This window comes from Anomaloglossus baeobatrachus, chromosome 3 (assembly GCF_048569485.1).
Source record: "Anomaloglossus baeobatrachus isolate aAnoBae1 chromosome 3, aAnoBae1.hap1, whole genome shotgun sequence".
In the NCBI taxonomy this organism is placed as follows: Eukaryota; Metazoa; Chordata; class Amphibia; order Anura; family Aromobatidae; genus Anomaloglossus; species Anomaloglossus baeobatrachus.
Genome location: NC_134355.1, coordinates 135123063 through 135145141, shown reverse-complemented (window position 1 = coordinate 135145141; position 22079 = coordinate 135123063). Strand labels below are relative to the sequence as shown.

General features: G+C 50.9%; 1 protein-coding gene and 1 long non-coding RNA gene across 3 annotated transcripts in view; one reads left to right on the top strand and one right to left on the bottom strand.

Moving 5' to 3' along the window:
- Window positions 1-22079, top strand: part of LOC142296187 (uncharacterized) — a 149362-nt gene that overhangs the window by 91800 nt on the left and 35483 nt on the right. The window lies entirely within an intron of this gene.
- The window catches only part of LOC142296186 (heterogeneous nuclear ribonucleoprotein L-like), a 195705-nt gene that overhangs the window by 141581 nt on the left and 32045 nt on the right, over window positions 1-22079 (bottom strand). Inside the window, exon 3 of the mRNA XM_075339490.1 lies at window positions 14855-15092. Within this exon, the coding sequence (XP_075195605.1) occupies window positions 14855-15092 (238 nt within the window). The remainder of the gene's footprint in view (window positions 1-14854; window positions 15093-22079) is intronic.

Genomic DNA, 22079 nt, shown 5'->3' with positions numbered 1-22079 from the left:
ATCACCCCCCCCTTTCACCCCATTGAAAATCAAAGGGTAAAAAAAATAAATCAATCTGATTGGTAAACAGCGTAGCGGCAAAAAAAAATTCAAAAACGCCAAAATTACGATTTTTGGTCGTTGCAAATTTTGTGCAAAAAGAAATAATAGACGATCAAACCGTAGCATCTGCACAAAATTAGTACAGTTAAAAACATCAGCTAGAGATGCAAAAAAATAAGCCGTCACTGAGCCACAGATCCAGAAAAATAAGAACGCTACGGGTTAGGAAAACGTGCACCACTTTTTTTGGACAAGCTTGTGAATTTTTTTAACTTCTTAAATACAAGTAAACCTATTCATGTTGGTGTCTACAATTTCGCACCGACCTCAGGCATCACAATGACCAGTTTTACCATATAGTGAACATGGTGAATAACATATCCCAAAAACTATTGTGCGATTACACTTTTTTTTTTTGCAATTTTTCCGCACTTGGGAATTTTTTTGTTGTTTTCCAGTACACTATATGGTAAAACTTATGGTTTCATTTAAAAGTACAACTCGTCCCGCAAAAAACAAGCCCTAATATGGCAAGATTGACGGAAAAATAAAAAAAAGTTACTGCTCTTGGATGAAAGAGGAAAAAAACAAAACAGAAAAAAGAGAATTTTGTTACTTACCGTAAATTCTTTTTCTTATAGTTCCGTATTGGGAGACCCAGACAATGGGTGTTTAGCTTCTGCCTCTGGAGGACACACAAAGTACTACACTAAAAAGTGTAGCTCCTCCCTCTGAGCTTATACACCCCCTGATGAGCAGACTCAGCCAGTTTAGTGCAAAAGCTGAAGGAGAATAGCCACCCACAAGTAAAACAGAGCAAAAACCGGAACAACCGGAAACTCTGTCTACGACAACAGCCGGTGATAACACGCGGAACAAGAAATTGCCAACAGGCAACAGGGAGGGAGCTGGGTCTCCCAATACGGAACTATAAGAAAAAGAATTTACGGTAAGTAACAAAATTCTCTTTTTCTTTATCGTTCCTTTGGGAGACCCAGACAATGGGACGTCTCAAAGCTGTCCCTGGGTGGGAAATAAACAGAAAAACAAAGAAGTAGGCAGAACCTAACTTCACAACTGGGCGACAGCCGCCTGAAGGATGCGTCTGCCCAAGCTCGCATCTGCCGAAGCATGAGCATGCACTTGGTAGTGCTTCGAGAAGGTATGCAGGCTAGTCCAAGTGGCAGCCTGACAGACTTGTTGAGCCGTAGCCTGGTGCCTAAAAGCCCAAGAGGCACCGACAGCTCTGGTCGAGTGTGCTTTGATCCCCGGTGGGGGAGGTACCTGAGTACTCTGGTAGGCAGCCGAAATGGTTGACCTAATCCAGCGGGCTAAGGTCGGCTTAGAAGCAGAAAGGCCCTTGCGCCGACCTGTGGTTAGCACAAAAAGAGAAGTGCACCACCTTAGAGCAGCGGTGCGAGACAGATAGATCCGGAGAGCACGCACCAGATCCAGAGTATGCAGCGCTTTTTCAAAGCGATGAACAGGAGCCGGACAAAAAGAGAATTTTGTTTACTTACAGTAAATTCTTTTTCCTATAGTTCCGTAATGGGAGACCCAGACCATGGGGTGTATAGCTTCTGCCTCCGGCCGGAGAACACACAAAGTACTACACTAAAAAGTGTAGCTCCTCCCTCCGAGCATATACACCCCCTGGATAACCAAATATAGCCAGTTTAGTGCAAAAGCTGAAGGAGAGTAGCCACCCACAAGTAGAGATAGAGCAAAAAACCGGAACAACCGGAGCCTCTGTCTACAACAACAGCCGGTGATAACACGCGGAACAAGAAACTGCCAACAGGCAACAGGGAGGGAGCTGGGTCTCCCATTACGGAACTATAAGAAAAAGAATTTACGGTAAGTAAACAAAATTCTCTTTTTCTTCATCGTTCCTATGGGAGACCCAGACCATGGGACGTCTCAAAGCAGTCCATGGGTGGGAAATAAACAGAAAACTGAGAAGTAGGCAAAACCTAACTTCACAAATGGGCGACAGCCGCCTGAAGGATGCGTCTGCCCAAGCTCGCATCTGCCGAAGCATGAGCATGCACTGGATAGTGCTTCGAAAAGGTGTGCAGACTAGACCAAGTGGCAGCCTGACAGACCTGCTGAGCCGTAGCCTGGTGCCTGAAAGCCCAAGAGGCACCGACAGCTCTGGTCGAGTGTGCCTTGATCCCCGGCGGGGGAGGCACCTGAGTACACTGGTAGGCATCGGATATGGCCGACCTAATCCAACGAGCTAGGGTCGGTTTAGAAGCCGAGAGACCCTTGCGCTGACCTGCGGTCAGCACAAAAAGAGAGGTGCACCGCCTAAGAACAGCGGTGCGTGACACATAGATCCGGAGCGCCCGCACCAGATCTAAAGTATGCAACGCTTTCTCAAAGCGATGAACAGGAGCCGGACAAAAGGAAGGCAATGAAATGCCCTGGTTAAGGTGGAAAGGAGACACCACCTTAGGGAGAAAGTACGGAGTCGGACGGAGAACCACCTTGTCTTGATGAAAAACCAAAAAAGGTGACTCCGAAGAGAGCGCAGACAAATCAGAGACTCTCCTGAGAGAAGTTATGGCCACCAGAAAGACGACTTTCTGTGAAAGTCGAAACAAAGAAACCTCCCTAAGAGGCTCAAAGGGGGGTTTCTGTAAGGCCGTGAGGACCAGATTAAGGTCCCAGGGATCCAAAGGCCGCCGGTAAGGTGGAATGATGTGAGATGCGCCCTGCATGAAGGTGCGCACCTGGGCCAGTCGGGCGATACGCCGCTGGAACAACACTGACAGAGCCGAGACCTGTCCCTTAAGGGAATTGAGGGATAGTCCTAGCTGCAGACCGGACTGTAGAAAGGACAGGATGGTCGGCAAGGAAAACGGCCAAGGGGCATGGCCGGAAGAACGACACCAGGACAGGAAAATTCTCCAAGTCCTGTGGTAAATCTTGGCCGAGGAAGACTTACGAGCCTGAGTCATAGTGGAGATGACTTCGGGAGGAATGCCGGAAGCCGTCAGGATCCAGGACTCAAGAGCCACGCCGTCAATCTGAGAGCTGCAGAATTCTGGCGGAAAAACGGACCTTGTGAGAGAAGGTCTGGGCGGTCCGGGAGATGCCACGGCACCTCTACGGACAGACGGAGCAGGTCTGGGTACCAAGCTCGCCTGGGCCAGTCTGGAGCAATGAGTATGACCCGACGGCCCTCCATTCTGATCTTTCGCAAGACTCTGGGCAAGAGAGCTAGAGGGGGAAACACGTAAGACAGACGGAACTGGGACCAATCCGGAACCAGCGCGTCCGCTGCAAAGGCCTGAGGATCGTGGGAGCGAGCCACGTAAACCGGGACCTTGTTGTTGTGCCGGGATGCCATTAGATCCACTTCCGGAGTGCCCCACTTGCGGCAGATCGACCGGAACACTGCCGGATGCAGAGCCCACTCGCCGCTGTCCACGGTTTGACGGCTGAGATAATCTGCCTCCCAGTTTTCCACGCCTGGGATGTGGACTGCGGATATGGTGGACTTGGAGTCCTCCATCCACTGAAGGATGCGTTGAACCTCCAACATTGCCAGGCGGCTGCGAGTCCCGCCCTGGTGATTGATGTAGGCAACTGCTGTCGCGTTGTCTGACTGGACTCGAATGTGCTTGCCCGCCAACAGGTGGTGAAAGGCTACGAGAGCTAGGAGCACAGCTCTGATTTCCAGCACATTGATCGAGAGGGCTGATTCGGACGGAGTCCAAGTGCCCTGTGCTCGGTGGGGGAGAAATACTGCTCCCCAGCCGGATAGAATGGCATCCGTGGTGAGGATCACCCAGGACGGGGTCAGGAAAGAGCGTCCCTGAGACAGAGAGAGGGGCCGAAGCCACCACTGAAGAGAGCTCCTGGTCTGTGGCGACAGAGCCACCAACCTGTGCAAGGAAGAAGTCCGCTTGTCCCAACAGCGGAGAATGTCCAGCTGCAGAGGACGCAGATGGAACTGGGCAAAGGGAACCGCTTCCATTGACGCCACCATCTGACCCAGCACCTGCATGAGGTGCCTGATGGAATGACGGCGGGGCCTCAACAGAGAGCGCACCGCCAGATGGAGGGACTGCTGTTTGACTAAGGGCAGCTTGACAAGTGCCGGCAGAGTCTCGAATTGCATCCCTAGGTACGTGAGTTTTTGGGTCTGGGTCAGAGTGGACTTGGGCAGATTGACAAGCCACACGAATTGAACAAGAGTGGCGAGAGTGAGCGAGACACTCCGCTGACAGTCTGCACTGGATGAAGCCTTGACAAGAAGGTCGTCCAGGTAAGGAATCACTGCCAACCCCTGGAGGTGCAGAACCGCAACCACTGCTGCCATGACCTTGGTAAATACTCGAGGGGCCGTGGCTAACCCGAAGGGGAGAGCCACGAATTGGAAATGTTCCTCTCCGATTGCAAAACGTAGCCAACGCTGGTGTGAAACTGCAATTGGCACATGCAGATAGGCATCTCTGATGTCGGTGGATGCCAGGAAATCTCCTTGGGTCATTGAGGCAATGACTGATCGCAGAGACTCCATGCGAAAATGCCGCACCTGAACCTGCTTGTTGAGAAGCTTGAGATCCAGGATGGGCCGGAAGGAACCGTCCTTTTTGGGGACTAGGAAGAGATTTGAGTAAAAACCTCTGAACCGTTCCCTGGCGGGAACCGGTACAATTACTCCGTTGGCCTGTAAGGATGCCACGGCCTGAGAGAAGGCGGCGGCCTTGGAGCAGGGGGGAGTTGACAGAAAAAAATCTGTTTGGCGGGCTGGAAGAGAATTCTATCCTGTAGCTGTGGGAGATGATATCCCGCACCCACTGATCGGAGACGTGTTGAAACCACACGTCGCCAAAGTGGGAGAGCCTGCCACCGACCAAGGACGTTGCTGGCTCGGCCAGATAGTCAAGAGGAGGCTGCCTTGGTGGCCGCAGCTCCTGCGGACCTTTGTGGACGCGGCTTCTTGCGCCAGGTGGGCTTCTGGTCCTTGGCTGAGTTAGTGGACGAGGCCGAGGGCTTAGAGGACGACCAGTTAGAGGAACGAAAGGAACGAAACCTCGACTGGTTCCTGCCCTGGACAGGTTTCCTGGTTCTAGTCTGTGGCAAGGAAGTATTCTTCCCGCCAGTAGCCTCCTTAATAATTTCATCCAGTTGTTCACCGAACAGCCTGGACCCAGCAAATGGGAGCCCAGCAAGGTACTTCTTTGAGGAAGCATCTGCCTTCCACTGTCGAAGCCACAAGATCCTGCGGATAGCGAGGGAATTAGCGGAGGCCACCGCAGTGCGGTGAGAGGCCTCCAGCATGGCAGACATGGCGTAGGCTGAAAAGGCTGAAGCCTGGGAAGTTAAGGCAACCAATTCAGGCATAGAGTCCCTAGTGAGGGAATGCATCTCCTCTAGGGAAGCAGAGATGGCTTTGAGAGCCCACACTGCTGCAAAGGATGGGGAGAACGAGGCCCCTGCCGCCTCATAGACAGACTTGGCCAGGAGGTCAACCTGGCGGTCAGTGGGATCCTTAAGTGAGGTGCCATCAGCCACCGATACAACTGTCCGGGCTGAGAGTCTAGACACCGGAGGGTCTACCTTTGGTGAGTGAGCCCACTCATTGACCACCTCTGGTGGAAAAGGAAAACGGTCATCAGAACCACGCTTTGGGAAGCGTTTGTCAGGACAGGCTCTGGGCTTGGTCACAGTGGCTTGAAAACTGGAGTGGTTAAAGAACACACTCCTTGTTCTCTTAGGCAAGGTAAACTGGTGCTTTTCTGCCAGAGAGAGTTGCTCCTCTGATACTGGCGGATTGAGGTCCAGTACAGAATTAATGGAAGCAATCAAATCACTAACATCTGCATCACCCTCGGTCAGATCAATGGGGCACATGGAGGTAGCGTCCGAGCCCCCAGTAAAGACATCCTCCTCGTCCTGCGAGTCGGCTCGTGAATCGGAGCCGCGGGACGAGGAAGGAGAGGGGACCCTGCGTCTCCTTTTAGGAGGACGGGGTCTGGGAGCAGATGAAGAATCCTCTGTGAGCTCTGGAGAGCGAGCCGAAGCAGCAGAGGCGCCCTGAGAAGGGGGCTGATGCATGCTCAGCAGAGTCCGGGACAGCTGTCCCATGGAGTCAGCAAAGGACTGGGAGATAGACTTAGAAAACAATTCTACCCAAGCCGGGGGTTCAGCCAACGGGGCCGGAGCAGCCGGAGGGACCACTGGGGAGACTCCAGGCTGAGGCACCACCATGTTAGAGCAGGCATCACAATGAGGATATGTGCTCGGTTCAGGTAGTACGAGCTTACATGCAGTGCATATTGAGTACAGCCTTGCAGCCTTGCTCCTAGTGTGAGACATACTGCTGAGGTGGGGGCTCTGCAGTAAAGAACACACTCCTTCAGAATGACCCCCAGAGAGTGTATAAGAAGGTCCACAACCAGAGGTTGTGGCTTACCAGACCGTTTTGTGTGCCCTCCGGATCCCACAGCTCGGACCCCCTGCAGAGATGCAGCAGCCAGCGCCGATCAGTGTGAGAACGCTGATAAAATGGCGCTGGAGTGAGGAGGGGGGACGGGGCCTAGTCCAAGAGCGGGAACCGGAGGGCCAAGGAGATATACAGGGGAGGGAAACATCTCCTCAGAGAGGAGTGTCCTCTCCTATGCTGAACGGCCGGTGGGCGGCGCCGCACTGTCCCTCTGCATGACTGACATGCAGGGGCAGTGAAAACGAAAGTAGGCCGCAGCCGAAGCCGGGGCCTAAATTTTACAATGCGGCCGGCGCGCAGGCACCCTCGGCGCAGTTCTCAGGTGAAAACCAGAGAACCGTCCGGAAATGTCACCAAAGTAACCTGACACACTCTCCCCAACAATAAAGATGCAAGGGACCCCCTGACAATAACGTCTCATATACTTAGCTTATGAGACGCAGGGCCAGGTCCCTGAGGGATGAGTGCTCCGTCCGGCAGGGTCCTGAAAGGGCTGCGGATGGAGACCGGTCTCCTGCAAAGCAGTGAGAACCGTGCTGGCTCCCACTTCAAGCCAGAGCCCGAGGGATGGTGAAGGAGCGCGGCATGCAAGGCTCCAGCCTTGAAATCAACCTTAACAGCACCGCCGACACAGTGGGGTGAGAAGGGACATGCCGGGAGTCCAGCTTGGACCCGCTTTTCTTCCAACTCTTTAAAATAAAAAATCAGATGAGAATGCATGTGTGGATGTGTGCCTCCTGAACACAAAGCATTGAACTGGCTATATTTGGTTATCCAGGGGGTGTATATGCTCGGAGGGAGGAGCTACACTTTTTAGTGTAGTACTTTGTGTGTCCTCCGGCCGGAGGCAGAAGCTATACACCCCATGGTCTGGGTCTCCCATAGGAACGATGAAGAAAAGGAAGGCAAGGAAATATCCTAGTTAAGGTGGAAGGGAGAGACCACCTTAGGAAGAAAGTCCGGAGTCGGACGGAGAACCACCTTGTCTTGAAGAAAGACCAAAAAAGGTGACTCCGAAGAGAGCGCAGCCAAATCGGAGACTCTCCTGAGGGAAGTTATGGCCACCAGAAAGGCCACTTTCTATGAAAGACGAAACAAAGAAACCTCCCTAAGAGGCTCAAAGGGGGGTTTCTGCAAAACCGTGAGAACCAAATTAAGGTCCCAGGGATCCAAGGGCCGCCGGTAAGGCGGAATGATGTGAGACGCGCCCTGCATAAAGGTGCGGACCTGAGCCAGCCGGGCGAGACGCCGCTGGAACAGCACTGACAGAGCTGAGACTTGTCCCTTAAGAGAGTTGAGGGACAGTCCTAGCTGCAGACCGGACTGTAGAAAAGACAGAAGGGTCAAGGAGGATGGCCGGAAGAGCGACACCAGGACAGGAAAATCTTCCAAGCCCTGTGATAGATCTTGGCGGAGGAAGACCTACGGGCCCGAGTCATAGTGGAGATGACTTCCGGAGGAATACCAGAAGCCGTCAAGATCCAGGACTCAAGAGCCACGCCGTCAATCTGAGAGCCACAGAATTCTGGCGGAAAAACGGACCTTGTGAGATAAGGACTGGACGGTCCGGGAGATGCCACGGCACCTCTACGGACAGATGGAGCAGGTCTGGGTACCAAGCTCGCCTGGGCCAGTCCGGTGCAATGAGGATGACTCGACGGCCCTCCATTCTGATCTTGCGCAGGACTCTGGGCAAGAGAGCTAGAGGGGGAAACACGTAGGACAGACGAAACTGGGACCAGTCTTGAACCAGAGCGTCCGCGGCGAAGGCCTGAGGATCGTGGGAGCGAGCCACGTAAACCGGAACTTTGTTGTTGTGACGGGATGCCATTAGGTCCACGTACTCCGTGCCCCATTTGCGGCAGATCGACTGAAACACTGCCGGGTGCAGGGACCACTCGCCACTGTCCACGGTTTGACGGCTGAGATAATCTGCTTCCCAGTTTTCCACGCCTGGGATGTGGACTGCGGATATGGTGGACTTGGAGTCCTCCGCCCATTGAAGGATGCGTTGTACCTCCAACATTGCCAGGCGGCTGCGTGTCCCGCCTTGGTGATTGATGTAGGCAACCGCTGTCGCGTTGTCTGACTGGACTCGAATGTGCCTGCCCGCCAACAGGTGGTGAAAAGCCAGGAGAGTCAGAAGCACAGCTCTGGTTTCCAGCACATTGATCTAAAGGGCTGACTCGGACGGAGTCCAAGTGCCCTGCGCTCTGTGGTGGAGATATACCGCTCCCCAGCCGGATAGACTGGCATCCGTGGTGAGAATCACCCAGGACGGGGCCAGGAAGGAGCGCCCCTGGGACAGAGAGAGGGGCCGAAGCCACCACTGAAGAGAGCTCCTGATCTGTGGCGACAGAGCCACTAACCTGTGCAAGGAGGAAGGCCGCTTGTCCCAACAGCGGAGAATATCCAGCTGCAGGGGACGCAGATGGAACTGGGCAAAGGGAACAGCCTCCATTGACGCCACCATTTGACCCAGCACCTGCATCAGGCGCCTGAGGGAATAACGGCGGGGCCTCAGTAGAGAGCGCACCGCCAGTTGGAGGGACTGCTGTTTGACTAAGGGCAACTTCACAAGTGCCGGCAAAGTCTCGAACTGCATCCCTAGGTACGTGAGACTCTGGGTCGGAGTCAGAGTGGACTTGGGGAGATTGACAAGCCACCCGAATTGGGCTAGAGTGGCAAGAGTGAGCGAGACACTCCGCTGACAGTCCGCGCTGGATGAAGCCCTGACTAGAAGGTCGTCCAGGTAAGGAATCACTGCCAACCCCTGTAGGTGGAGGACCGCAATCACTGCTGCCATGACCTTGGTGAATACCCGAGGGGCTGTGGCCAACCCGAAGGGGAGAGCCACGAATTGGAAATGATCTTCTCCGATTGCAAAACGTAGCCAACGCTGGTGAGAAACTGCAATTGGCACATGCAGATAGGCATCTCTGATGTCGATGGATGCCAGGAAATCCCTTGGGTCATTGAAGCAATGACTGATCGCAGGGACTCCATGCGAAAGTGCCGCACCTGAACATGCTTTGTTGAGAAGCTTGAGATCCAGGATGGGCCGGAAGGAACCGTCCTTTTTGGGAACTAGGAAGAGATTTGAGTAGAAACCTCTGAACCGTTCCCGGGCGGGCACCGGTACAATTAATCCGTTTGCCTGCAAGGATGCCACGGCCTGCGAGAAGGCGGCGGCCTTGGAGCAGGGGGGAGTTGAGAGAAAAAAAAATGTTTGGCGGGCTGGAAGAGAATTCTATCCTGTAGCCGTGGGAGATGATATCCCTCACCCACTGATCGGAGACGTGTTGAAACCACGCGTCGCCAAAGTGGGAGAGCCTGCCACCGACTAAGGACGTTGCTGGCGCTGACAGATAGTCACGAGGAGGCTGCCTTAGCGGCAGCACCTCCTACGGTCTTCTGTGGACGCGCTTTTGGGCGCCAGTTGGATTTCTGGTCCTTGGCTGAGTTAGTGGACGAGGCCGAGGGCTTAGAGGACGACCAGTTGGAGGAACGAAAGGAACGAAACCTCGACTGATTCCTACCCTGGACAGGTTTCCTGGTTTTGGTTTGTGGCATGGAAGTACTCTTCCCGCCAGTAGCTTCCTTAATGATTTCATCCAGCTGTTCACCGAACAAGCGGGACCCAGCAAAAGGGAGCCCAGCAAGGTACTTCTTTGAAGAAGCATCTGCCTTCCACTCTCGAAGCCACAAGATCCTGCGGATAGCGAGGGAATTAGCCGAAGCCACCGCAGTGTGGTGAGAAGCCTCCAGCATGGCAGACATGGCATAGGATGAAAAAGCTGAAGCTTGGGAAGTTAAGGTAACCATTTCGGGCATAGGTTCCCTGGTGAGGGAATGCATCTCCTCTAGAGAAGCAGAGATGGCTTTGAGAGCCCACACTGCTGCAAAAGTCGGGGAGAACGAGGCCCCCGCCGCTTCATATACGGATTTGGCCAGGAGGTCAATCTGGCGGTCAGTGGAATCCTTAAGGGAGGTGCCATCAGCCACCGACACAACGGTCCGGGCTGAGAGCCTAGACACCGGGGGGGTCTACCTTTGGGGACTGAGCCCACTCCTTGACCACCTCAGGTGGAAAGGGAAAGCGGTCATCAGAACCACGCTTTGGAAAGCGTTTGTCAGGACAGGCCCTGGGCTTGGCCACAGCGGCCTGAAAACTGGAGTGGTTAAAGAACACACTCTTCACTCTCTTAGGCGAGGTAAACTGGTGCTTTTCTGCTAGAGATGGTTGCTCCTCTGATACTGGCGGATTGAGATCCAGTACAGAATTAATGGAAGCAATCAAATCACTAACATCTGAGTCACTTTCGGACAGATCAATGGGGCACATGGAGTTAACCTCCGAGCCCCCCGTAAAGGCATCCTCCTCATCCTGCGAGTCAGCTCCTGAATCAGAGCCGCAGGACGAGGAAGGAGAGGGGACCCTGCGTCTCTTCTTAGGAGGACGGGGTCTGGGACCAAATGAGGAATCCTCTGTGAGCTCCGGTCCTGAGAGACCCCTAGCAGCAGAGGCACCCTGTGAAGGGGGCTGATGCATGTTCAGCAAAGTCCTGGACAGATGTCCCATGGAGTCAGCAAAAGACTGGGAGATAGACCTAGAAAAAGCTTCTACTCAAGCTGGAGGTTCAGGCACAGGAGCAGGAGCAGCCTGGGAGACCACTGGGAGTGAGACTCCAGGCTGAGGCACCGCCAGGTTAGAGCAGGCATCACAATGTGGGAAAATGCTCTGTTCAGGCAGCAGGAGCTTACATGCAGTGCATACTGAATAAAGCTTTGGAGCCTTGCTCCTCGTGTGAGACATGCTGCTGGAGTGGGGGCTCTGCCAGAGAATGAACCCCAGAGAGTATAAACAGAGGTCCACAACCGGAGACCGGTTGTGGCCTACCAGACCACTGGAGCGGTGTTGTGTGCCCTCCAGATCTCGAAGCCTGGACCCCCAAGCACAGCACCTCAGCAGAGATGCTGCAGACCAGCGCTGCAATGCAGAGAGAACGCTGAAAAAATGGCCGCCGGAGCGAAGAGAGGGGGCGGGACTTGCTTGAGGAGCGGGAACTGGAGGGCCATAGAGACCTACAGGGGAGGGGAGACACACAGCAGTGGGGAGTGTCCCTCCCCTGCACAGAACGGCCGCCGGGAGGAACAGAGCCTGTCCCTCTGCATGAGAGACAGGCGAGGTCAGTGAAACCGAAACTAGGCCTCCGGCAAAGCCGGGGCCTAAATTTGAGCGCCGCGGCCGGCGCGCAGGCACCATCGGCGCGGTTCTCAGGCGACAGCCAGAGAACCCGCCGGAAATGTCAGAAAACACAATCAGCACACTCTCCCACAACAATAAAGTACAGGGACCCGGAAAACTAAACGTCTCAGGTACTTAGCTGCTAAGACGCAGGGCCATGTCCCTGGGAATGAGTGCTCCGGTCCAGCAGGGTCCTGAAGGGCTGCGGATGGAGACTGGTCTCCTGCCAAGCATGGAGACCGTGCTGGCTCCCACTTCAAGCCAGAGCCCAGGAGGGATGGTGAAGGAGCACGGCATGTAAGGCTCCAGCCTAGGAATCAACCTTACAACACCGCCGACACAGTGGGGTGAGAAGGGACATGCCGGGGGTCCAGACGTGGACCCCACTCTTCAATCTCGTTCCAAAAGGAAAAAATCATATGAGAATGCATGTGTGGATGTATGCCTCCTGAACACAAAGCGATAAACTGGCTGAGTCTGCTCATCAGGGGGTGTATAAGCTCAGAGGGAGGAGCTACACTTTTAAGTGTAGTACTTTGTTTGTCCTCCGGAGGCAGAAGCTAAACATCCATTGTCTGGGTCTCCCAAACGAACGATAAAGAAAACGCAAAATGCCCGGGGGCTGAAGGGGTTAAACCTGACAGGGCACACCTGTGAAGTGACAACCATTTTCGGTGACTACCTCTTGAAGCGCATCAAGAGAATGCCAAGAGTGTGCAAAGCAGTAATCAAAGCAAAAGGTGGCTACTTTGAAGAACCTAGAATATAAGACATATTTTCAGTTGTTTCACAATTTTTTGTTAAGTATTTCATTCCACATATGTTAATTCATAGTTTTGATGGCTTCAATGTGAATCTACAATTTTCAGAGTCATGAAAATAAAGAAAACTCTTTGAATGAGAAGGTGTGTCCAAACTTTTGGTCTGTACTGATATATTATATTATATATATATATATATATATATATATATATACATACACACATATATATGTGTGTATTTGTGTGTGTATGTATATATATATATATATATTTGTGTGTGTGTGTGTGTATATATGTGTATGTGTGTGATAAATATATATATACACAATATATTATATATATATATATATATATATATTTGTGTATATATATATTTATCACACACACAAAAATATATATATACATACACACACACATATTATATATATATATATATATATATATATATATATATATATATATATATATATATATATATATATATATATATATATATATTAGTGCCTACAAGTAGTATTCAACCCCCTGCAGATTTAGCAGGTTTATAAAGATGCAAATAAGCTAGAGCCTGCAAACTTCAAACAAGAGCAGGATTTATTAACAGATGCATAAATCTTACAAACCAACAAGTTATGTTGCTTAGTTAAATTTTAATACATTTTCAACATAAAAGTGTGGGTCAATTATTATTCAACCCCTAGGTTTAATATTTTGTGGAATAACCCTTGTTTGCAATTACAGCTAATAATCGTCTTTTATAAGACCTGATCAGGCCGGCACAGGTCTCTGGAGTTATCTTGGCCCACTCCTCCATGCAGATCTTCTCCAAGTTATCTAGGTTCTTTGGGTGTCTCATGTGGACTTTAATCTTGAGCTCCTTCCACAAGTTTTCAATTGGGTTAAGGTCAGGAGACTGACTAGGCCACTGCAACACCTTGATTTTTTCCCTCTTCAACCAGGCCTTGGTTTTCTTGGCTGTGTGCTTTGGGTCGTTGTCTTGTTGGAAGATGAAATGACGACCCATCTTAAGATCCTTGATGGAGGAGCGGAGGTTCTTGGCCAAAATCTCCAGGTAGGCCGTGCTATCCATCTTCCCATGGACGCGGACCAGATGGCCAGGCCCCTTGGCTGAGAAACAGCCCCACAGCATGATGCTGCCACCACCATGCTTGACTATAGGGATGGTATTCTTGGGGTCGTATGCAGTGCCATCCAGTCTCCAAACATCACATGTGTGGTTGGCACCAAAGATCTCGATCTTGGTCTCATCAGACCAGAGAACCTTGAACCAGTCTGTCTCAGAGTCCTCCAAGTGATCATGAGCAAACTGTAGACGAGCCTTGACATGACGCTTTGAAAGTAAAGGTACCTTACGGGCTCGTCTGGAACGGAGACCATTGCGGTGGAGTACATTACTTATGGTATTGACTGAAACCAATGTCCCCACTGCCATGAGATCTTCCCGGAGCTCCTTCCTTGTTGTCCTTGGGTTAGCCTTGACTCTTCGGACAAGCCTGGCCTCGGCACGGGTGGAAACTTTCAAAGGCTGTCCAGGCCGTGGAAGGCTAACAGTAGTTCCATAAGCCTTCCACTTCCGGATGATGCTCCCAACAGTGGAGACAGGTAGGGCCAACTCCTTGGAAAGGGTTTTGTACCCCTTGCCAGCCTTGTGACCCTCCACGATCTTGTCTCTGATGGCCTTGGAATGCTCCTTTGTCTTTCCCATGTTGACCAAGTATGAGTGCTGTTCACAAGTTTGGGGAGGGTCTTAATTAGTCAGAAAAGGCTGGAAAAAGAGATAAGTAATCCAAACATGTGAAGCTCATTGTTCTTTGTGCCTGAAATACTTCTTAATACTTTAGGGGAACCAAACAGAATTCTTGTGGTTTGAGGGGTTGAATAATAAATTACCCTCTGAATAAACTTTTCACAATTTAAAAAAAAATAAAAAAGAAATAACATTCTTTTTTGCTGCAGTGCATTTCACACTTCCAGGCTGATCTACAGTCCAAATGTCACAATGCCAAGTTAATTCCGAATGTGTAACCCTGCTAAATCTGCAGGGGGTTGAATACTACTTGTAGGCACTGTAATATTATATATATATATATATATATATATATATATATATATATATATATATATATATATACACACATACACATACACACACACACAATATTTATTGTATCTTAGATATAAGTCTATCATATATTTATTTAATAAAACTCAGGGCTGTCTATCTGGAAATACCTTCTGGAGTTAGGACAAGCCCACAATCCAGAGGGCAGGGGTTAGGCCACACTTGTTAAATGGTATAACACTTATTTTTCTCTGACTTACCACTGTAATAGGATAAAGCGGATTTTGGATGGAAAGAAGAAGAACTTTATTCCCACCAGAGGGGTCTTCATTGTTTGCTGGCCTCGTAATTCTTTTGCTTGTGGAGTAGTTGAAAAACGCCTGTTGTCCTGCTATGTAGACTGGCTCATTGTTAGCAAATGTCACACACTTCTTTGAAAATTCTGTATCTTCAAATTCGACTAGAGCTTGCCGCTTGAAAGGCATCATCATCACATAGCTAAAAAAAAGCAAAGGCCCCAAAACATAACAGTAAGAATCTGCAATTGATTGAATGTTGATTCGAAGATAATGAACAATCTTGATAACCCCATCATTTTATTCTTTTCTTAAAGGGAATCAGTGGGTGGTAGGAACAACCCTCCTAGGCCAGCTATATGAGAATATAGGTCAGAACAAGCTTAATAAAATGATACCTTGATATCTGCGATCCAATGTCTTATTCCAGAGAAATCCAGGCTATGGGCTGGACACTGATCACTGCTCCAAAATTGTGTTCTTACCGTGACATGTCCTTACGGTGACAAACAGCGGATTGGCCTCGCCATGGCCCCGCCCCCCGCACGGATTAACCGCTCGCCTCGCCTCGGGTCCGCCCCCCCCCGCACGGATTGGCCATGTCCTTACGGTGACAAACACCGGATTGGCCGCTGGCCTCGCCATGACCCCGCCCCCCCACACGGATTGGCCGCTCGGCTTCACGGATTCGCCATGGCCCCGCCCCCCTGCGCGGATTGGCCGCTCGCCTCGCCTCCTCCCCCCGCACGGATTGGCCGCTCGCCTCGGGTCCGCCCCCCCGCACGGATTGGCCATGTCCTTACGGTGACAAACAGCGGATTGGCCGCCGGCCTCGCCATGGCCCCGCCCCCCGCACGGATTGGCCGCTCGGCTTCACGGATTCACCATGGCCCCTCCCCCTCGCACAGATTGGACGCTCGCCTCGGCTCCTCCCCTCGCACGGATTGGCCGCTTGCCTCGCCTCCACCCCCCCGCACGGATTGGCCGCTCGCCCAGGCTCCGCCCCCCACACGGAATGGCCTCTCGCCCTGAGGTGAGCGCATCAAGGTCCTGCAGCGGCGGACACACACACACACACATACACACACACACACACATCAGATCACACTCACTCTCACACACACCTCACACACACACATCAGATCGCATCCACGTCCTGCAGCGGCGGAACACACACACACGCACAGACACACACACACATCAGATCACACTCACTCTCACACACACCTCACACACATATCAGATCGCATCCACATACTCACAACATCCCGTGACATCGCTTGCTTCTCGGCGGCGATCCTGTGCGTGCAGTGATCTTCCAGGACCTGCCGGAGGATCACATGGCCGGAAGCATGTGGTATATCCGGATGTTGTGATTGGGTCAGCGCTTATGTGCGATATCAGTGTGTGTGTGTGTGTGTGTGTGTGAGTGAGAGTGTATGCGATTGGATGTGCGTGAGTGTGTACTGATGTGTGAGTGTGTGTGTGTGTGTGTGTGTGTGTGTGTGTGTGTGTGTGTGTGTGAGTGTATGCGATCGGATCTGTGAGTGTCGGCAGAGGAGCATGGCGTGCAGCACAGCTGCTGGGACCGCACACCGGTGGGCACAGGGAGAAGTGGGGTGTGTGTGAATGTATGCGATCAGATGTGTGCGTGTTTACTGTCTGATGTGTGACTGTGGAGCATGATGGGGGGTGCGCAGCATGGGGGATGGAGCACGATGGGGGGTGCGCAGCATGGGGGATGGAGCACGATGGGGAATGCGCAGCATGGGGGATGGAGCACAATGGGGAGTGGGGATGGAGCACGTTGGGGGGTGCGCAGCATGGGGGATGGAGCACGATGGGGGGTGCGCAGCATGGAGAATGGAGCACGATGGGGAGTGCGCAGCATGGGGGATGGAGCACGATGGGGAATGCGCAGCATGGGGGATGGAGCACGATGGGGAATGCGCAGCATGGGGGATGGAGCACGATGGGGAATGCGCAGCATGGGGGATGGAGCACGATGGGGAGTACGCAGCATGGGGGATGGAGCACAATGGGGAGTGGGGATGGAGCACGATGGGGGGTGCGCAGCATGGGGGATGGAGCACGATGGGGGGTGCACACCTCCCCCCAAAACACACACACACACACACACACTGCCACACACGCACTGCACAACACACCACACACACACACACTGGGAAACACAAACACTGCCCTACACAGACACCCACACACACAGACAATGCCGCACACACACACACACACAACACCCAACACACAAACACCGCGGCACACACAAATATACGCACAACACACATTGCACAAAACATACCTCCCCCCAAAACACACACCCCACACCCACACAAACCGCGCAACACACATACACAGCGATACAGACACACAGCGCTCCACAAATAACGACACACAACGCAACACACAAACACCGCTCTCACCCCCTGCCACACCCAGACAACACCCAGAACATGTACAGCCCCTACACAAACACTTGGTAACTACAGACAACAACATCAAAATATATATATATATATATATATATATATATATATATATATATATATATATATATATATATAAACAAAAATCATACATTAACTACACAATACGTAAATTCTAGAATACCCGATGCGTAGAATCGGGCCACCTTCTAGTTTTAAATAAAAGGGGTGTTACCAGTGTGCGACATGGAACTAACACAGAACAGAACTGAACTTTTTGTCTTCTTACAAACACAGTAGCAGCTATAGCTCTCACAGCTCTGCTGTACTGCAGCAATATTGCAACCGTGTCTGCCTGTGAGATGGAGGCTGAAGCCTGAGATGAGCCTGCAGATGTGTCAGTTATAATCACACACAGCTCTGCAGTGAGAGCACAGAGCGGCCGTCACATGTCACACAGGGAACGCCTGTTCTATTTATAATAAGCTCTGGAGACAGATTCTCCTCTAGATCTATGTCCAGCCAATAGTTAGGAACACCTCAATTAGATGTTAAGAAAAACATTAAATTCTCTGGAATAAGACATTGGATCGCAGATAACAGTGTATTATTTTACTGAGCTTTCTATGACCAGCATGCCAATATAGACGGCTTAGGAGGGTTGATCTTACAGACAGATTCCCTTTAAGGGGGTAGATGATAAAACTGACATTGAGGCATTTCTATTTCCTTCCTCAAAAAGTTTTGTCCCAAACATTCTTATACCATCAGCGCTGATTGTGGATCACACCATGCCAGGTCGTCTGCATCAGGCCAACTCGAAGGCACTAGTGGCACTTTGTAGTTGCTCTCAATTCTAGCAAATAAAAGGATAATGCCTGCTTTTTCCTCAACACAAACAATTCCTCTACTAGCCAAGTCCTGACACACCAAAGACAACAATATGAGACAGTTGTAATACAGAAGTATTGTAGTATATTATATTCGGAATCAAGAGATTGCATGATAAAATCCTCTAATGACACTAAAATATGTAGTAAAAAAGATAAAATGTTACGCTACTAAGAAAAATAACTTGTTTCCCATTATAAAATGTTCTAATTAAAAATAAAAACCAGCAGTTCTGACATATATTGTTATTTGATACCTCAACTCTCACAAAATAGAATAGAAAATGAATTAGAAGGTGAAATGTACCCCAAAACGATATCAATAGAAATTACAGTCATCACACACAAAAAACAAGCCATCACACAGTTCTGCCAACTGAAAAATAAAATGTTTTTTATAGGTTTTACAGTTGGAAAGTAGTAAAACATTAAAAGGAGTTGTCTGGGACCATTTTATTTTTTTACATTGGGCTTAAAGGGAATCTGTCAGCAGGTTTTTATTACCTCGTCTGAGAACAGTATAATGTAGGCAAAGAGATCCTGAATCTAATGATGTATCACTTAGTTTACTAGGTGCAGCCATTCTGATATAATCAAAGATTTTATTTTTTGTATGTAGCAGAGCTGAGCGCGGTCCCCGCCCACCCCAGGCTTTCAGTGTACATTTCCATAGACAGAAGCTGCTAATCACATAGGGGGCGGAGTTGGACTCCAGCTCACTGCTCCTCAGTCAGACTAAGGAAGCTTAAGGGTACCGTCTCACTAAACGACGTACCAGCGATTCTGACCACGATACGACCTGGTCAGGATCGCTGGTGCGTCACTACATGGTCGCTGGTGAGCTGTCAATCAGGCAGATCTCACCAGCGACCAGCTACCAGCCACTCGTGTAACGATGCAGCGCTTGGTAATCAGGGTAAATATTGGGTAACTAAGCAAAGTGATTGCTTGGTTAACCGATATGTACCCTGGTTACCAGCATACACCGCTTACAGGCTGCCAGCGCTGGCTCCCTGTATACGTAGCTAGGGTACACATCAGGTTACTAAGCAAAGCGCTTTGCTTAGTTACCCGATATTTACCCTGGTTACCAGCGTACACCGGTTAGTGCTGGATCCCTGCACACGTAGCCAGGGTAAGTATCAGGTAACCAAGCAAAGCGCTTTGCTTAGTTACCCGATATTTACCCTGGCTACGTGTGCAGGGAGCCAGCGCTAAGCGGTGTACGCTGGTAACCAGGGTAAATATCGGTTAACCAAGCAAAGCACTTTGCTTAGTTACCAGATATTTAGCCTGGCTACGTGTGCAGGGAGCAAGCGCTAACCGGTGTACGTTGGTAACCAGGATAAATATCGGGTAACCAAGCAAAGCGCTTTGCTTAGTTGCCCGATATTTACCCTGGTTAACAGCGTACGCTGCTTACACAGAGTAGGTGCTCGTTGGTCTCCCACCGTCAAACACGCCGATGTGTGCTGCACAGCGGGAGACCAACGAGCAAAAAATGAACCAGAACAGTGTGTAACGATCAGCGACTTTACAGCAGGGGCCAGGTCGCTGCTTAGTGTCACACACAGCGAGATCGCTGATGAGGTCACTGGTACGTCACAAAACTTGTGACTCAGCAGCGATCTCACTAGCGATCTCGCTATGTGAAAAGTACCCCATAGCTAACATACAGGTAAACAAAAGCACAGTTTGAGATAAGAGACCCAGGGCTGTAATCTGAATGTTGTGTCTTAGGCCCTGCATGCTGCATTTTTTTATGCATTTTTTGGTCCAGTTTGCTGCCCAAATCTGCATGTCTAGTCTTCTCCCAGCAAAGTCTATGAGAATTCTGCACTGATGTGGGCACATTGCTTCTTTTTTCCTTGTAGCTTTGGTTGCAGAAAAAAAAACATGCAGTATATCAATTATTCGTGCGTTTTTTTCTGCATTTTCCAGCCATTATAGCCATTGATTTCTAAAAAAAAAAAAAAAAAAAAATCATGACAAAAAAAAAAACGCATGGCCTAAAACCGCATGCGTTTTTTTTTGGTGCTTTTTTCAGCCACACAGTGCGTTTTTGCGTTTTCTGCAGCATGCGCACATACCCTTACAGTATGCTGTCTTCAGATTATATAGTAAAAACCTGCTGACAAATTCCATTTAAGAACAGCAAATAGTTGCTAACTACCTGTGTCTTCTGCCCAATGCAGATCTCACAGACCACTGCTGCTGGCGATTCAGTGGCTTCCGCTGATGTCATGTCGACAGTTTCTCTTCTGCTCTGCTGATGGCCTGTGGCTGCCCATGTCATAGCTATTGACAGTGGCTCCTAGATGCCCAATTGTGGAGAGCCGGTTGTCAATCACCATGATGTCAGCATTCCCACCCCATCAATAGATCAACAGAGCAGCCTGGAAGAGGAAGAGCTGCTCTGTTGACAAGAAGCAGCAGAATCTGACAGCAAGAGCGGTCAGTGACACTCGGAGCCGACGCCGAAACTACACACCTGTTAGTTCTTAACTTAAGCCCACAGTTAGGCTAAGTTCACATTTCCGTTGATTTGTATCAGTCACATGCGTCGCTTGACGCATGTGACTGATGCGCTGTTCAACGCTGTACAACGGATGACAAAGAACAGAATTCTTTGTCGGATTCCGTTGTGTGCGGGGGGCGGAGTTCTGGGGCAGAGCCGAGCGGGGGGCGGGGCCAGGCGCTGAGGATGTCAGTGGAAGTGCTGCGGTCTGCATGGCTGGGGACAGGTGAGTGTATCTGTGAGTGAGTGTGTGTATGTGCATGTATGTATGTATGTATGTATGTATGTATGTATGTATGTATGTATGTGTGTGCACATGCAAAGTGCGGGAGGGGGCGGAGCCGAGCGGGGGGCGGGGCCAGGCGCTGAGGATGTCAGTGGAAGTGCTGTGGTCTGCATGGCTGGGGACAGGTGAGTGTATCTGTGAGTGAGTGAGTGTGTGTATGTGCATGTATGTATGTATGTGTGTGCACATGCAAAGTGCGGGAGGGGGCGGAGCCGAGCGGGGGGCGGGGCCAGGCGCTGAGGATGTCAGTGGAAGTGCTGCGGTCTGCATGGCTGGGGACAGGTGAGTGTATCTGTGAGTGAGTGAGTGTGTGTATGTGCATGTATGTATGTATGTATGTATGTATGTATGTATGTATGTGTGTGTGTACACATGCAAAGTGCGGGAGGGGGCGGAGCCGAGCGGGGGGGCGGGGCCAGGCGCTGAGGATGTCAGTAGAAGTGCTGCGGTCTGCATGGCTGGGGACAGGTGAGTGTATGTGTGAGTGAGTGTGTGTATGTGCATGTATGTATGTATGTATGTGTGTGTGTGCACATGCAAAGTGCGGGAGGGGGCGGAGCCGAGCAGGGGGCGGGGCCAGACGAGGGTGTCAGTGCTTGTCTGCATGGCTGGGGACAGGTGTGTGTGTGTGTGTGTGTGTGTGTGTGTGTACATACATGTGCGGAGTGCGGGAGGGGGCGGGGCCGAGCGGGGAAGTGTCGGCCTCCCTGCACACGTAACCAGCCTAAATATCGGGTAACAGCAAAGCACCCGATGTTTACCTTGGTTACCCGATATTTACCTTGGTTACGGGCCTACACCGCTTAGCGCTGGCTCCTTGCACCGTAACCAGGGTAAATATCGGGTAACCAACCAAAGCTGGTGACGTGTGCAGGGAGCCAGAGAGCATGCGCAGCGAAATCCGACGGATCTCGCTGCTCAAAAAACGTTACATGCTGCGTTCCCCCCGCCCGGCGGTCAGTCGTTCCACGACTGATCAGTCGGGCGGAGGGTGCAACGCAGCATCATCAGTCACAATCCGCTGCTCATACAAGTCTATGGGAGCAGCGGA